Consider the following 17672-nt stretch of genomic DNA (forward strand, 5'->3'; position numbering starts at 1 on the left):
TGCCCCCTTTAAACAAAGGATGTTTTTTTCCATGACTCTGCAGTCCTCATTTCTCTCTTCTATTTACACCTGGTCTCATGTGTGTTCATTTATGTGGTCCAGCTAGCCCTTCTAGGTACTTAGGTTTTGGAACCCTGCCCTGAACTATACTGTTTCCCAAACAGTAATCAAATTTCAGCGCTTAAGATAGAGGCATATAAATCCACCCTCTCTTAAAATGATTAACTCAGTTATTAGCAATTAATTTGTATAATGTGACCTATGGCTAGTTACTTCTCTGAAAATTGGGGGAAAGCTTATAGTACATACCCGCTACACCTATTGCGAGGACAAAATGAGATACAAAATGTCTAGCGCATGGTAAGTCCTCAGCAGACAATAGATGTAATTAACATACTATTGGCTAATATTTGGGTTGTTTCTAATCTTTGGGAAATAAAGTTCCTGAACATACTATACTGATTTGTCTTCCATACAATTATTGCCCAAGTGGGACCAACCCCTTCGATGCGTTCGCAAGGGACCCCGGTGAAATTTTGTAACCCTCCGGCCTCAGCCGACCCGCGCTCCAAGGCCCGCAGGGGGCGCCGCGGCCGTCCCGGCCCCGCCGGATGCTAATGAGGCTGGAGGCCCCGCCCCCTGCCGGAAGTGGCTGCGGCGGGAGGCGGGGCCTGCTGGCGAGGCCCTTCTGCCGTGCGGCAGCCATGGCGGCCTCTGAGGCGGCGGCGGCGGCGGGGTCCGCGGCTCTGGCCTCGGGCGCCCCGACCGTCCCGACGGCCGCGAGGGGAGCCGCCGCCGCCGCCTCGGGCCCGTGGGGGCCTCCCGGGCGACTGAAGGGCAGCCGGCCGCGACCCGCGGCGGCGAGGCAGCAGCCCGCGGGTCCGGCGCCTCCGGCCCGGGAGCTGATCCAGCCGTCGGTGAGCGAGCTGTCCCGGGCCGTGCGGACCAACATCCTGTGCACCGTGCGCGGCTGCGGCAAGATCCTGCCCAACAGCCCGGCGCTCAACATGCACCTGGTCAAGAGCCACCGCCTGCAGGTGAGCCCGCCGCGGAACGACGCCTCCCAGGGCCTGGCGCTCGGGAGCTCGGGCGCGCAGGGCGGCGCGGCCGGCGGCGGGGATTGCGGTGTGTGTGTGTGTGCGCGCGCGCGCGTGTGTGCGCAGCCCGGCCGGCGGGGTGTGTGTGTGTATGTGTGTGTGTGCGCGCGCGCAGCCCGGCCGGCGGGCATCCAGCCCTAGAACGGGCCAAACCGGCCAGGGAGTCCCGGCGGGGCAGAGTGGGAGCTAGCACGCAGGAACGCGCAGTCGGGAAACACTGTGTCATGTGGCTCCGCTGCCGGGCTCGGACGTGCCGGGACTGCCGGCCTCGGGCTTGGCGGCCCGGCCCCTGGACCCCTGCACCTCGGTGGTCCTCCGCAACTTCGTGAGGCCCGGACCGTCATCCCCAGCCTCTTGATGAGAAACAGGTTGCGCAGCCGGACGAGAGCTGGGATTTAAACCCCGTCTCTGCTTCGAAAGCCCGAGTTCTTTCCACCACACCCACAATGCCTCCCTGGGGCCTTCGGGTTCTGCCCGGTGTTTAGGAGGGAGCTGCAGATTTGCCTCGAGGCACCGCCAGTTACGAGTTTCACGGTATTGGTAGAATCGGGTTGGCTCTGCACCGAGACCTAAGGGAAATTTCTCCCCGCAGATCTTCTTTAAGAGGGGACCCGTACGTCAACATGACAGTAGTCTGAACATCGCCTCCACCGTCTGTAAAATGGGGCAGTGCGTTTTAACCTTTAGTGCACGTCTGCGGAAAATTTATGGAAAATCCAGATGTCCGGCCGCACCCTAGGCCTTTCAAGTTATAATTTCTCAGTCACTACAGTAGGAAGTTTCTTCCCACCACCTCTCGCACACTTGGTTCCGTGCCAACAGCGACATAGTTACACAGCATGACACTCACTCAAAGCAAAGTTTGGTGAATATGTAGCTTTTGATGGTCTGGATTCACTCGGGAGTAAGTTTGAATTACCTGGCGTGTTGCACGTCCCTGTCTGTCTGTCCTTCAGGTGCATCGTCCTTGGAAACTTCCTTGGAGTCGGGCCTCTGATGAGAATTGAATGAGCAGCAGGTTTGAGGCTATAGTCCCTAGTCGGGCAGACGTGTGGCCCAGGAGAGGCAGTCCCCGTCTAGCACCATCGTTTTCCTGGGAAGATGGGGGAGCCCAGTCGGGAAAAGTGGGTGGACCCTGGAGGCCCTCAGAATAGTTTGGGGTTTCTTCCAGGACCCGAGCGTAGTGACTCTTCAGTGGTCTTTGGGAGTGGTCCTCAGTCCTGTGTTTTCTCTTTCGCACGAAATTTTACCGAAATCCTTCCTTGTCTTCGTATTTACACTTCAGTGGGTGAACTGTGTATTGCTAGGAATTCTGCGTCAGCTTGGTTCCCTGAGCTCGTATAGGACAGCCGTCACCCGCCGTTAGAGTCATGTCCTCAGCGATCGACAGCCGAGACACATTACGTCTGGAGTACAAGAGAAGCCACCGGTCCGACCAGGACCCTCCGGTGTTGGCCTGAATATCACTCTAACAAGCACTTGTCAACAGTTTTATTGTTCTTTTCTCTGGAATGCAGCTCTCTACTTCTCTAGACTTGGTGAAGCATAAAGGGCATTTACTCTCCAGGACTAGTTTGATAGCATATAACAGGTTTATTTCTAATTATGTTTTTAAAACACGTGACGTTTAGGAATTCTGAAGATACCAGTACATACACAAAACATACCAACACATATGTGATGTATAACACAATGTACAAAATACAAAATATAACAGGCTTAAGGAGTATGTTTGAGGCACATACAGATTTTGATAGTCAAATCTCTACTTGTATTTGTCAAAGCAGCCGTATCTTCCCTTGCTGCTTCTGCTGCGCGAGGCCATTCTCCCACTTGCAAGGCACTTTTCGGATGTCTCTTGTCTGAAGACAGCACAGTGAACTCAAGATCCCTTTCCAAACTAGAAATGTTGAAGGGAAAAATGGTCTCTGCTGAGTTTCCTTCATAGGTCACGAGGGACACCTGTTTCAGCAGGAATTAAAGAAATCTCACCCAGAACCATCTCTCCCGCCCCGCCCCCTCATCAAAGAGGCTCACTCTGCTGCCTTGTTCCGCCTTTCTAACCATAGCACCCAGCAACCCCCGAGCATCTGCTGTACCGGGGGAAAGGGGTTCGATCTCTCACGAAGGCAACCTGTAGGACAGAACAGCCGCATCTGGACGAGGGTGCCACAGCCCCAGTGTGGTGAATCTTACCCTTGCTCTGCATCCTGAGTAGAAGAAGGCTCTTGAGTTCAAACATCACTCTTGACGCTTGTCAGAGTATTAGAAGGAGGGAGGGAGGAGGGGAGGCCCGGGGACGGGAGCTGACTGGGAGATCCCTGTGGTTTTGAAAGCCATTTGGAGAGACTCCAGTATCTGTCAAGTGCGTGTGCCTACTTTCCGCCCTAAAGGTGGTCTGAGTGTATCCGCTTGGTGGGTTTGCATAATAGTCCGTGGAAAGTTTCCTTCACGTTCTCTTGGTTACAGCTACTTGCATAATTCTAGTTCTTTCTTAGTGTTTTTTTTTTTCTAGATTTTGATAATCTTTTATTCCCTTCCTCATCTGTTGCTGTATGGTTCTTATTTTCTTTTAGAATTTCTTCACAAGATACCCTGCACTCAACCAAATAACTCCCTTCTTAATGTAAATAATTAACGAGTGCTTCTGAAGGGTGATGGGTAAGGATGGGGACTGATGCAAGGACGTGCTGCTTTTTGGTGTTATGTGAGTTCTTACGACCTATGTCTATATTCCATCTGCTGGAAGAAATTGGAAATACCCTGTCCAGCCTTGCCTACAGGGTTATCCTTGGGAAATGAAAGCTGGGGCTTTGAGGGAAAGGAAGAGTAGTAAATGGGCATTTCTCAATTGTTAGAGATTCTTTTATTCCTTGTGTTTGAAAGCAGTGAAGGGGACAGGAGGGCCCTTGAAGATTTTCTTGCCCAGCAGCATTTATATTTTTAAAGCATGGCTTCAAGGATTTTGTATTATGTTCAGTGCAAGATTTGCTTTGAATGATTTGCCAGGAAGGTTTTTTTTTTTGGTTTTGGTTTTGTTTTTTTTTTAAAGCAAAGGGAAGGAAAGGTTCCAAGTTGCTCTATAGACTATACTGTACAAAGACTTCCAATTTTAAGTTTACAATAGGAGGACAAGAGAGCAAACTAATTGTTTCCTAGGATGCTTTCTTTGAAGGCAGTGAGGTGCTAGAATACTTTTGCCTCTTTTTCCCAATTTTTGCCACTATTTTTAGTCATTTCCTTTTATCCTTTCTCCTTAAAGTGTTTCCTTCCTCCTCCTTTTCTCTTCTTCTGTTTGTTTACTTTTTTCCGCCTTATTTTTTGATTGTTTCATCTCAAAGTTTTTCTTTTTTCAAATTCTTTACGTAAAGTGTTTCATAAACATTTTTCAAATTTTTTTTTTTTTTACTTTCAAATATTTTGTATGTAACATTTACCCAAAAAAGGAAGAACACAAAAAAGATAAATCACAAAGAGTCTGGTGAATTTTGTTCTTGAACATATATAGAGAATGCCAGAACAAAACGTCACTTTGTCACTGCAGTTCACGTGGTATTGTGCCATCACCATTTCTCATCTTCCCCATTCTCATCTCAGCCTTCCTACCCTTTGAGCTTTCTGTCTCCAGCTGGAATGGGAAGAAAGCCCAGGAGCTGGGTAGAGAGGTGGCGATGGGGAGGGTTGAGGGGTTGGCCCTCAGAAAGCAGGAAAGTGAACAGTATCACGTTGTTGCTGTGCCTGTAAAAAGGCATTGGGGGTTCCAGGTATCCTGGTGCGGCTCTCTGTAGTGTTTCATCCTGGTGCATGATACAGATTTGGCTTAGATGGCCTCTTGAACAGAGTCAGTATAACGCTCCAGGTTTTTCTGGACCGTTTACTCTGTTCAAAGCATTCTCACATGCAACAGAACATACAAAAACATTCCTCCCCTTGAAAAGTTTGGAAGATTTTAAGTAGCCGCAGTGGACAAGATGGGTAAAAAGCAGAAAGAGGTAAATGACAGAAGAGAGAGGTAATGCAAAGCTATATAGTAAGGGACTTTGAATGTCTCAAGTGAGAGAAATTCAGACTCGGGAAGATTTGGGTGTCACTAGAAATGTCGGAGTGAGGTAATGACATAATCAGAGCTGTAGTGTAGAAAAATGAATCTGGCAAACTGAATGAAAAAGAGATTGAGGTTCTAGAAGTTGGTTGGGAGGTCAGTGATAAAAGTGCAAACCGCGAGTCAGGGCGACATCAACTAATGGTGATGGCAGCGAGAAAGGAAAGGGAGGGAGATGGTAGAAAACCTGTCAAGAAAAGTAATTGCCAACACTTGGAAGCAACCCAGATGCTTCCTAGTCGGTGAGTGGAAAATGAACTGTGGAACCTCCAGAGGATGGCGTATTCTTCAGCACTAAAAAGAAGTGAGCGATCCAGCTGTGAAAAGACATGAAGGAAATTTAGATACACGTGTGGACTAAACAAAAGAAGCCAATCCGAGAAGGCTGCATTACTGTATCATTCCCACCATACAACATTCTTGAAGAGGGCAAATAAGATTAGTGGTCGTCAGGATGGGTTTAGGGGAAAGAGGGTTGGGGCCTCTGGACAGCTCAGGGGGTTGAGCGTCTGATTCTTGATTTCAGCCCAGGTCACCATCCCAGGGTTGGGGGACCAAGCCTCGCATTAGGCTCTGCACTGAGCATGGAGCCTGCTTAAGATATTCTCCCTCTCTCTCTCTCTCTCTCTCTCTCTCTCTCTCTGTCTCTTTCTCGCTCTCTTTCTCTTTCTGTCTCTTTCCCTCTGCCCCTCTCCCCCACTCACTACCTCTCTAAAAAAATAAATAAATTTTAAAAGTGGGGAGAGAGTTATCAATAAGTGTAGCACAGAGGATTTTTAGGGCAGTGAAAATACTCTGTGAGAATGTAACAGTGGATACATGTCATTGCACATTTGTCAAAAGCCGTAGAATATACGACAGCAAGAATGAATTCTAATATAAACTCTGGATTTTAGGTAATAATAATAATAGGTCATTGTAGGTTCACTGATTGTGATAAATGTACCACTCTGATGGGGGAATAATAGTTAATAGTGGAACAGACTGTACGTGTTTGGGGAGGTAGGGGTAGCTGAAAACTCGTGGTGCTTTCTACTCCGTTTTGCTGTGAACCTGAAACTTGTCTAAAAAATAAGTTCATTAATTTTTTAAAAAGTGAACAGGAATATGAGAACATGATTGGGAGTTTGAAAAGGGATAATAAAAGGATTGCTAAGCAGAATTGAGTATGGATTAGAAGTGAGCATGAATTTTGTAGTGATCCTGCAGGCAGTTTTGTGGAACGTTGGACAGCCTGAGCATTGGAAGGGACCATCTTCCTGGCATATCAGTAAGAGGAATTCGATGATGGTCAGGTGAATGGAGGATTTTTGAGTCTTCCTAATATTCTCCCCACATTTCGTTTTCTTTTGCGGATAACACTAGGTGGAAAAAATATAAGTTAATTGAAAGTATGCCGTTAAAAACACAAAACAAAACACTAGATGAATTGGTGAATAGGATGAGTTTGGTGATGAGAGATGACATCAGTTGTCATTAAAGCTGCCAGATGCCAGTGTTCTAACAAAAGAGCCTTTCAGTCATACTTTCACAGGTACAATATTTAATGTAAAGTACTGGTTTAGATTAGGTCATTGGCATTAAGTTGGCAAAAACCGAAAGAAGAAACAAAACTCTCCACAGCAAATAACTCAGCAATAATAACTAATTGATCATGTGATAAGCACTGTTCTAAACCCTATTATGCCTACTTTACAGATAAGGAAACCTTCATTTTCACAAGGTCACAGGAAAGTGACAGGGTAGAGAATTCAAACCATGGCAGTCAATATTCCAGAACCTGTGGGCTTAACCACGACACCCAAGGTTCTTAAGCTAGGTTGCACTTTGGGATCATATGGGAAGATTTAAAAACCAAATATGGATCCCTGGGTGCCTGGGTGGCTCAGTCGGTTGAGCATTTGACTCTTGATTTCGGCTCAGGTCATGATCCCAGGGTTGTAGGATCGAGCCCCACATCAGGCTCCATGCTCCTCACAGAGCCTGCTTAGGTTCTCTCTTTTCCTCCCTCCCCCTCCCCTGCCCCCGCTTGCGTGCACATAGTCTCTCTCTCATGAATGAATGAATGAATGAATGAATGAAGTAAAACATTAGATAGGTAGGTAGATAGATCCCTAATCTGCCCCCCAAACTAATTATATAAGAATACCTGGAGTTGGAACCAGGCAGAAATACTTTTTTGAATCTCGTGATTTTTCAGAGGCCCCCCCAGGGTTGAAAACCTGTCCTACCCTGGACTGCCTTTCTAAAAATGCTCTGCATTTAGCATGCACTTGCTCTCTTCTTTAAGCATTAAGGCAATAGGAGGTGGTGTACAAACTAGTTTCTGCCCTTAAGAAATTTAGTTGGGGAGGGGCGCCTGGGTCACACGGTCTGTTAAGCGTCTGACTCTTAATCCCTGCTCAGGTCACAATCTCACAGTTGTTGAGTTCAAGCCCCAAGTCAGGCTCTGCGTTTACATTGTGGAGCCTGCTTGGGATTCTCTCTCTCCCTGTCCCTCTCTGCCCCTCCCCTGCTGTCTCTCAAAAAATAAACTATAAAAAAAGAGAGAAATTTAGTTAGGGAGACAGGAACTCTAGGAGAAAAGGATGGTATTTAAGATAGCTTAAGTTAGTTACTATCTTGGAATTCAAACAAGAAATAGGTCCCTAGATCTGGGTGGTAAGCAGAACAAGGGAATGTTATTTACTGAGAATGTGATCTGGCCTAGGCTTTATGCTAATCTAGTACAAGATAATCCTGAGAGTTAACTATAGTATCTGTCTTAAAAATGAGTAAACCGGTTCAGAGAGGTTAAATCCCCTGTCCAAGGCCACGCCCCTAATTGCTGGTAAAAATGGTATACAGGGCTTTCAATGCCAAATGGCTTTTTCTACCATTGCATCCTGCCTGAAGGGAGCCAGGGGGATATGGGACAAACTGGGCCTTCATAGAAAGTGCAGTTGGAAGTGAGAATAATACGAGTCTGTACGAGTCTGAGTAGGGTGGTGGATGAAAAGGGAGCAGAAAAAGACACGTCTGTAATTGGAGATTGGAGGTATAACACACCTATAGGTGAGAGATACAGACAAGTTTTTGGAATATCAAGTCTGCTACCAAATTTGAAAACAAAGGAAAACTATTTAAGGGACCATTTAACCCAAATGCATATGAATGTCTAGACAGTACAGTAGGATTATAAAAGGATGGACCAGTGTGGAAGACCTGGAGAACGAATTGAATTTAATATGGAAAGATAAATTATGTTATTGATAAATAAAAAAAAAAAATAGCTTCTTTTCTCCTCTCAATGAGTGGACACAGACTCAACAAGATCAACATGCTCCTCTTGGGATCCACCGGGAAGGCAAAGAGGAGTCTTAGCCACCTGGTTATTCATTCCTCCCTTCTCCCGAAATGTGGATGGGAGAGAAGGAAGTGGACATGTTCCATGAGTATGAGTCCTTTCTCATCAGAACACTAGATAAGCAGAGTATCTTTGTGCTGCAGCAGCACGTGAGGCCCAAGTGAATGAGGACTTCGACCACGTCCACTTTGACCTCAGTCTGTAGTTTTTAAGTGATTAAGTTCTTCTTTCCAGCTTATCTCTTCACCCGGGCACAAGACCCAGCAGGCATAGCATCCCAAGATGGAGACCCTAGCAACAGGGACCGCCTTCACACCAGTAAGACCCCCACATGACTGACCCCAGGACAGTGATCAACCTGACCTTCACTGCCCACCCGCACGTACCTTTGTCTCACATTTTCCTTACATAAACCTGGAAGTATTTTCAGCACTTTGGAGACAGTCTTTGAGACACTAGTCCACTGTCTTCCCAGTTCTGGCCTCACTGAAATAAATCCCTTTCTGGTTTCTCCACCACTTGGCTCTCTGCCTGTGGATTTTGTTAGCGGCAAGTGGCCCGACCTGATCTCTTTGGGACCCCCAGAGCCAGGTGCTCTTGTACCCGTGAGTCCTGTTGTTTCCAGTGACCTATAGAGAGGTCCTTCCCCACCCCTCACCCCCCTACCCCCGCCACTGCCACCACCATCCCCTTCCTTTAGGGCCAGACGGGAATTACACTGGAGGTCATGGGTACCTTACCCCTGCGGTATGTGGGCTCATCAAGGGCACCGAGACAGAACGCTTCAATTTAAATGAAGTCACCCGTTATTTTAAACTCCCAGCCAAAAAGTTAATCACGTACTTAATAACAAAGGATTATTAGGACGACATGATGTATATAAAGTGCTTAGAACAGTGCCTGACACAGTAACAAAAGCTCTAATAGTACAGATGATTAAAATGGTTATTAAATTTCACACATAGTACGGTGCCTGTGTTCACGCTGTTGTATAAAAAGTTGTCAACTAGCTTCAGCTACTTCAGGGGGCAGCGTGATGACCCGAGAAAGTCAGGATGCTGTCGGGAAGGCCTAGACCACAATCAAAGGAGGTTTTTTTCAGGGGCTCCCACTAATTGAGGGTGGGATGAAAGGGAAGGGAAGAATTAGGGACGATACCAAAATCTTGAGCCTCAGAAACTGTGAATATACACTTACGAACAGAGAGCCTGGCTTTAAGGAGAGAGATTTTGAGTTTAGAAGGAAGAGTTCTAAAGGAACGGATAGAAGGTTTTTAAACAACATAGGTTTTTTGTTTTGAAAATTTTTAACAGGGGCAGCTGGGTGGTTCAGTAGGTTAAGCATCCAAATCTTGATTTCAGCTCAGGTCATGATCTCACGGTTCTGTTCATGGGATCGAGCTATACATTAGGCTTAGTACTGACAGCTCGGAGCCTGCTTGGGATTCTCTCTCGTTCTCTCCCAAAATAAATAAACTTAAGGAAAAAATTTAACAGATTTATTGAGCTACAGTTTCTTCACCGTGTACTTATTTTAAGTGAATAATCTAGTTACTTAGTAGATTCACATGGTTGTGCCACGAGCACCACGATCCAATTTAGAGCGTTATTAACCCTTAAAAGATCCCCAAGAAAAAGTCATTTTTTGTTTCTGCTCCCAGCCAGTTCTATTGGGTTTTTTTGAAAATAAGCGCTCAAAGTAACTTTTTCTTTTGCAGGATGGCATAGTAAATCCAACAATAAGAAAAGATTTGAAAACCGTACCGAAATTCTACTGTTGTCCAATTGAAGGATGCCCCAGAGGCCCTGACAGACCATTTTCTCAATTTTCTCTCGTAAAACAGGTATTTTACTTGTCTTAATGTACTTCTCTGAGGATGAGGCACAGGTGACGTAAACCTAGCGTGCAATCCAATCTCTTTCCAAATGTAACTGGAGAACTCGGGGAGAGAGCTGCTTGTGGGAATAGCCGGCTGCCCAAGAGTCTCCCTGGAGGGGAGAGCGTGAGTGGGGGTACCGCGAGTGGAGGAGACGTAGCTTGTTGTGGAGGTGAAGATGTCCGGGAGTGGGTTTGGAGGAGAGACCAGAAGACTGCTTCCTCAGCAAATGAGAAATGTGTGTCCAGCTGTCTCGTGTGACCCCGGGTGCCTCTGAGGCCAGAGGCGCAAAGGCACGTAGGAAACGGTCTCCTGAGGGAGCACGTAGCCACGGAGGTCAGGCAGAGAGTTCCAGCAGCAGCCACCTTAGGGAGGGGGCCCGGCGAGTGGGGACAGAGGTGCCTTAGGACTGGCAGAGCCTGGCGGCTGCGAGCCTTCCCCCAGCATCTGCTGGAGGGTCCCGAGGAACGCGTGGCGGACCCCCCCCCCCGCCTGCGACACTCGTCTGGAACCCCTAAACGGTGGTCCCAGGAAGTTTTTGCCAAACCGTCTCCCACTTTTCCCAGAGCAGGAGTGACTAGGAGAAGAGGCGCGTGACAGACCGCAGCCTTCCCGCTTCTCCGTTCTCCTGGCGCAGACCGGCTGCGGTCTGTCCTGTGAGGTCAGCGCTAATTCGGGCGTGCAGGTCGCGTCTGGAATGCTTTGAGCGTTTGCGGTTGCCCACTCTCCCCCCCTGTGTTCTCCCCAGCACTTTATGAAAATGCACGCCGAAAAGAAGCATAAGTGCAGTAAGTGCAGCAACTCCTACGGCACCGAGTGGGACTTGAAAAGGCACGCCGAGGATTGTGGCAAGACCTTCCAGTGCACGTGCGGCTGTCCCTACGCCAGCAGGACCGCCTTACAGTCCCACATCTACCGAACTGGCCACGAGATCCCTGCAGAGCACAGGTAAAGGGGAAGGAGTGCCGGTCCGCAAGTCAGTGGCTGTGGGAAGAGTTTCAGGTGAAACTTCTGGAGAGCCGCTGTCGCGGGCAGAGAGGAGGAAGGACGGAGACAAGACGTGATGTGGAAGAAGGGGACTTTCGGGAGAGCAGAGCTTTTCGGCAGGACTAGGAAAGGATCCGCACCCGCCTAACCCGGTTCTTCCTTATTCCTTCCCGGTTAAAAATATCCACTTCCAGCATTTCTGTCAGAGGGATGTTAGAGTGTTGAGTTCAGTTTTACCATAAAACTGTACCTCATTTTAAAGGTCAGCTTTATATTTGGAGTAATAGCTTCCTACTTTAGGAACAGTAAAGGTTGCATTATATAATCTGTTCGCTTCCTTCTGCTTCCAGAGCTAAGCTAAGCTGAGTTCTGGTACTTGGACGTATACCCAAAAAAGGAGGCGCTTTCTCCTTCCCTACTCACGTGTTTCTCTGCCCGCCATCACAGCAGGCCGAGTTCTCAGAGAGTCGCGGAGGGAGGTCTCCTCTTCACCCGGTGAAGTCTGACCTCTGCCGTGGGTGTGGGGGGCAGTGTTTGGAAGCAGCTGAGGAGACGGCCCCCGGGTTGAAGACAGCTGCAGCTTACGCTCATTTTTCTCTTTTCACTCTGTCATTGCTTTCAGGGACCCACCTAGTAAGAAAAGGAAAATGGAAAACTGCCTGCACAGCCAGAAGCTGTCCGGTAAGACCACCGAGTCACTGAGCAGTCAGCCAGCTCCAAGACCAGACACTCAAGAACTAGAAACTTCAGAAATAAAACTAGTCACTACTTTTGAAGACTCTTGCAACTCTAATGCCGGAAAGCAGACTCTTACGACACCTCCAAGATGCCCTCAGAAGTTGCTTTTACCCAAGCCCAGAGTGGCTCTGGTGAAACTTCCTGTTCTGCAGTTTTCTCCCACGCCTGTCTTTGTGCCTACAGCCGACTCCTCGGCCCAGCCCGTGGTGTTGGGCGTGGATCATCAGGGTTCCGCCCCGGGCGCTGTGCACATACTGCCCTTGTCGGTCGGAACCCTGATCCTCGGCCTAGATTCAGAGGCTGGCTGTCTCAAGGAGAGTCTCCCTCTTTCAAAAATCGTGAATCCTGTTGCTCTGGAGCCAGTTAGTACAGGTGTTCAGGTGAACTTGGGTAAGAGCCTGTCTAATCCTTTACAAGAACTAGGAAACACATGTCAGAAGAATGGCATTTCTTCAATCAACGTGCAGACGGACCTGTCTTACGCCACACAGCACTTCATACCTTCCTCCCAGTGGGCCGGCCCTGATTCCTCCGTATCTTCCTGTTCTCAAACGGATTTGACGTTTGGTTCCCAAGTCTCCCTTCCCATTAGTGTTCACACTCAGACATTCTTACCCGGTTCTAAGGTAACCTCTTCCATAGCCGCTCAGACTGACACGTTCGCAGATGCCTGTTACCAGCCAGGCGGGATCTCCAGAGAAACCCAGACCAGCGGGATGCAGAGTCTGACAGATGGCCGAGTCCAGATGGACCAAGCTGTAATGTGTGGAGACATTTTTGAGAGCGTCCATTCATCCTACGGTGTTTCCACAGACAATATCATAAGCAGCAGCCTAGTAGCAGGGACTGTCACTCATGGTTTGTTACCTCAGAACCACCCTAAGACTTTAAATCAAGATATTGAGAAATCTGCACCGATTATAAACTTCGGCGCACAGCACAGTATGCTTCCTTCACAGAACATGACGGATAATCAGACCCAGACGATGGATTTATTAAGTGATTTAGAAAACATCTTGTCAAGTAACCTGCCTGGTCAGACACTGGACAATCGTAGTCTTTTGTCTGACCCGAATACTGGACCTGACACCCAGCTCCCATCTGGCCCAGCCCAGAATCCCGCAATCGATTTTGATATCGAGGAGTTCTTTTCCGCCTCAAATATCCAAACTCAAACTGAAGAGAGTGAGCTTAACACCATGACCACTGAGCCAGTCTTGGAATCTCTGGACATAGAGACCCAAACTGACTTCTTCCTTGCGGACACCTCTGCCCAGTCCTATAGCTGTAGGGGAAATTCGAACTTCTTAGGCCTCGAAATGTTTGACACGCAGACACAGACAGACCTAAACTTCTTCTTAGACAGTAGCCCCCATCTGCCTCTGGGAAGTATTCTGAAACACTCCAGCTTTTCCATGAGTACGGATTCGTCTGACACAGAGACCCAGACCGAAGGAATGTCCGCTGCTAAAAGCATACCTGCCGTAGAGAGTAAAGTTCAGTTGAACAGCACAGAAACACAGACCATGAATTCTGGCTTTGAGACCCTGGGCAGTTTGTTCTTCACCAGCAACGAAACGCAGACCGCAATGGACGACTTTCTTCTGGCCGATTTGGCCTGGAACACAATGGAATCTCAGTTCAGCTCTGTAGAAACCCAGACGTGTGCGGAACCACACACGGTCTCCAACTTCTAAACGTGAAGTCTGTGCGCGGGTCGGCCTTTACAGTTTCCTTCCGGGTTCAGCGAATGGAGGGTAGGACGACAGTGTTAACGCCGTTGAATGTAGTTCCTGATGCGTTTACTTGGGTCCTTGGAGGTTCTTTGCCTTTTGTACTTGTAAACATGAAATTTGTGTATAAATGTGAGTGTATTATAAAGCGTAAGATGTTGATCTAAAAATGATTGTTTCTGTGTTGCCTCCATTTGCCCTCTCACAGTTAGTTGTCCCATCTTAAAAGAACAAGAGTGTCTCACACCTGTAAAACCCATCTAGCACTTAGCTGAAGCCAAGCTTACCAGGTCCTAGGGTACAGACTTTTCAAATCCGCAAAACATTTCAGTTGAAATGTGACTCGCTTGACTTAAATTGCACCTAAAATATCTGACGGTGTTGGAGAGAAGTTCCTGTTTCCTGAGAGTAAATCTAAAGAACTCGGACGCCACGCAGCAGATTTGGGCACGAGTGCTTAGGTGGCGTGGGGCTCCTGCCGCCTGCAGCTTCGTCGGCTTTGACCTCTCCCTTTTTTTCTGACTTGGAGACGAAGGAAAACTACAGCCAGCTTTAGCTTTTGAGACCGTCTTCAGGTAACCAATGCTTATTCTTCCTCCACACGAACCAGGAGTGATCCCAACGTAAGTGTACTGTACTTGCCTCACAAGACGCGTTTCTGAACAATTACTGCTTCAAGAAGTAGCGGCCAGCCCTCAGTGTAAATAGAGATCCTTCTGGTCGAAGTGACCGTCTGTCATCCCAGCCGCGGAAACGCCGCGTTGTGGAATCGTGCCCAGTTAGCTCATCCTGGAGTATGCCCTGTGAACACCCCTGCTGCTCTCCCCAGTAGGCGAGGGGGGGCGCTCCAGAGCTGCTTCTCAAAGTGGACCCATAGGCTGGATCTGAGTTGTGTCTAAATGTTAAGAAAAACAATAATGGAGAGCGAAGAGGCCATTCCCCCCTAAATCTCCGTACTTTGTGTAAGCTTGAATAGGGCAAGAGTGCAATCAATTATTCTCAAGTGAATCTTCATCCACCTCTCATCTTTTCCTGGAGTAAGGAAAGACATTGGCCCAGCAAGGGTAGTATTTGTGCCTTGAGGATAAGAAGTACATAACAGATCCACCCGCACTATGGGATTCCACATTTTGTTGCTTTATTTAGACAGCAATACCAGTCTTCAAAGAAGATGAAGACCAACTACTTCAGTAATCAAGAACATCCACGTTTTTAGTTGGGAGCATGGCCAGATACGCTCTGGAGGTTTTCTCTCTTCAGGAAATCAGGAATTCTTGGTTGTTGGCCAACTTTCAGTCAAGGAAAAATCGGTGCAGCCCCTAAGTTTTCTAAGTTTATTTAAAAAAAAAAAAAAAGTTCCTTCTGTGGCACATGCTTATGCTGCTGAAGACTAAATCCTCAAAATAAAACCTAAGGAGTAGACTAATAACTCATTAAATGGATGATATTAGTATTAATTCCTGTCCCATAGAATAGTTGGTAGTGAATCAATAACTTATCCAGGACGGATGAACCTAACCCGATAGATAAAAGTTTGCTGTGGTCACAGTGGCCTATGAATATGGGTTTCAAAACAGACATAAAGCCTTAACTTAGAATTTCATTATGTTTTAGAACTGTCACTGCCTTAATGTTCAAACATTTATTTAAGTTCTCCTAGTCAGGGAGAAATGCATGTTCGTTTATGGCTTTTTGTAAATACAAATGCAGTGATGTTTGGCTTTAAACAAAAATGTGTTTTGTTTTGTTTTGTTTTGTTTTGTCTGTGTGGAAATGTTTGTTAATTCAGCCAGTAGAGTTACTTACAGAAAATTGGAGCATGTCGTAGATCTTCATGTAAAGTAAGAACTGTTTCCCTCCCAAACCTTAGTTACCTGAATTGTCCTATGATTATTCGTAAAAAATGAAATCCTGTGATTAAAGAGAAGTGAGAATTCTACCTTTTTTTTTTTTTTGTGAATTCTTTGACATACGCATAATGTTGACCTATTTTGTTGCCTTGACATTTCACAGACCCCTTAGCTTCCGATAGTCACAGGATCAAATGGTTGTGCCTAGTTATGTTCATTACTGTTTTACCTTTGTTAGCGACAATATACTAATTTTCCTCGTAGAAAATGAAAAGACAATCCATTACCAAACTTTCTATTATGATGTAGAGTTTTTATTTGAGAAAAGCTATATACCTTAGGATTTCATTTGTTGGAGAATTTTGAAGGGAATTACCCCCAATTCATGCATTTGCCAATTCATGACCGTTTTATTTACTTTTTTTAAATGTTTATTTTTGAAAGCATGCAAATGAGGGAGGGGCGGGGACAGAGGATCCGAAGCGGGCTCTTTGCTGACAGCAGAAAGCCCGACGTGGGGCTTGAATTCACAAACCACGAGACCATGACCTGAGCTGAAGTGGGACGCTCAAGCAACTGAGCCAGCCGGGTGCCCCCAAGTCACGGCCATTTTATAATGGGGTCCCTTTTATCTTTGTAAATAATGTAATGCTAGCTTAAGAGCAAAAACGAGAGGGTTACAACATGAGTAGTTCTTTGCTTAGTCACTGATTTGTGAAAAGCCAGATCAGTATGTTTCTGATTCCTTGATATAAAGGGGAAATGAAAATAGAAAAATTTGTGGACTTACCTGAAAGATGCTGAGTAAGGTTTGAGGCTACTTTTGATCAGAGGATAATGTAAGCATGTCAGTCTAGTGAAGTTGAATTGTTTTATTAATAGTGGCAAGTGACAGGGTGATACTTTCGTGTAATCCTTTATGGCCTCAGTTTTAGATGGTTTATCTTAACTCCAGTCCAAACCTCACCAAAACCTGCCATCTACTATTGACTCCAAGGAGCATTTACTATCTGGTATATTTAAAGCAGTGCTTCTCACACTGGTCTTCCAAAGGCTTTTAAAGAAAGAGGAGGAGGAACTTGTACCTTTGGGGATTTAGGGATGAAGAAGTCTCAGGTGTTTATGCAGTTTCAGTTTCCTTACATTTCACAGTATACGTGTGTGTGTTCCCATTGGAAGTGCGTTATAGTGTCACCAGATCTGTCGCTAGGAAAGCAGATCGGTCTTTTGGTTTCATACTCCCATCATCTAAAAGACTGTCAGATGACAGGAATTTCCCTCTAGTTTCTTCAGCAAGATGCTGGCTAGTGTAATGTTCTTATGGCCAAGAAGGTAGTCAACTAAATACCCTTGTTTTTCAGCGTTTAAATCCAAAGAGGTCTTTCCGTTGTATGAACACTGTTAACAGACACCCTGATGTATTAGCTTACGTATTAGGAGAGGCAGGCTAAAGATGAAGGGGATTCCCAGTTTATGAGTGTTCTCGAACTAACACTACTATTTTGAGAGAGCGCGAGCAGGGAAGGGGCAGAGGGAATTCCAAGCAGGCTCCACACTGTCAGCGCAGAGGCCAACGTGGGGCTCACGCTCATGAACCATGAGATCGTGACCTGAGCCGTAATCAAGCCAGTCCCTTAACCGACTGAGACACCCAAGTGCCTGCAGTACACTTAAAAACGTGCACGTTTGAAAGGAGCAAATGTCCAAACCATGTGAGTAAATAAAAGCATTGTCTATAGTACTTGAACTGGAAGAGTACCAATAGTCATTCATTTGTTTCAACAAGCTTGAGGAAAAAACCTCTATGTTTTATATTGCCTTACTAATAACAAAATATACACATTTGTAACTTTGTTCTAAGTCCACAAAGTAGTGATGGTTGCATAGTAGAAACTTTGCCAAGGCCCCTCCCACTAACTTTTGATACTTGATTGTAAAGCAGG

At 46.5% G+C, this 17672-nt stretch overlaps 1 protein-coding gene across 2 annotated transcripts; it reads left to right on the top strand.

The window, feature by feature from the left end:
- Positions 1-689: 689 nt before the first annotated feature.
- On the top strand, positions 690-15818 carry ATMIN (ATM interactor). Of its 2 annotated transcripts, none has more exons than XM_049622883.1 (4): positions 690-1037; positions 10263-10388; positions 11170-11369; positions 12031-15818. In XM_049622883.1, the coding sequence occupies exons 1-4, from the start codon at positions 705-707 to the stop codon at positions 13841-13843; spliced, it is 2472 nt and encodes an 823-aa protein (XP_049478840.1). In that variant the 5' UTR covers positions 690-704; the 3' UTR covers positions 13844-15818. The 2 variants fall into 2 exon arrangements, with proteins under 2 accessions (XP_049478840.1, XP_049478841.1); XM_049622884.1 differs by lacking the exon at positions 690-1037 and adding an exon at positions 1045-2001.
- The last annotated feature ends 1854 nt before the right edge of the window (positions 15819-17672 follow it).

Source organism: Panthera uncia, assembly GCF_023721935.1.
Source record: "Panthera uncia isolate 11264 chromosome E2 unlocalized genomic scaffold, Puncia_PCG_1.0 HiC_scaffold_20, whole genome shotgun sequence".
NCBI classification, from domain to species: domain Eukaryota; kingdom Metazoa; phylum Chordata; class Mammalia; order Carnivora; family Felidae; genus Panthera; species Panthera uncia.

Coding starts and splice junctions, on each gene's coding strand:
- ATMIN (XM_049622883.1), top strand. CDS start 705: ATGGCGGCCTCTGAGGCGGCGGCGGCGGCGGGGTCCGCGGCTCTGGCC. Junction 10,389..11,169: donor AATTTTCTCTCGTAAAACAG/GTATTTTACTTG, acceptor TGTTCTCCCCAG/CACTTTATGAAAATGCACGC. Junction 11,370..12,030: donor GAGATCCCTGCAGAGCACAG/GTAAAGGGGAAG, acceptor CATTGCTTTCAG/GGACCCACCTAGTAAGAAAA.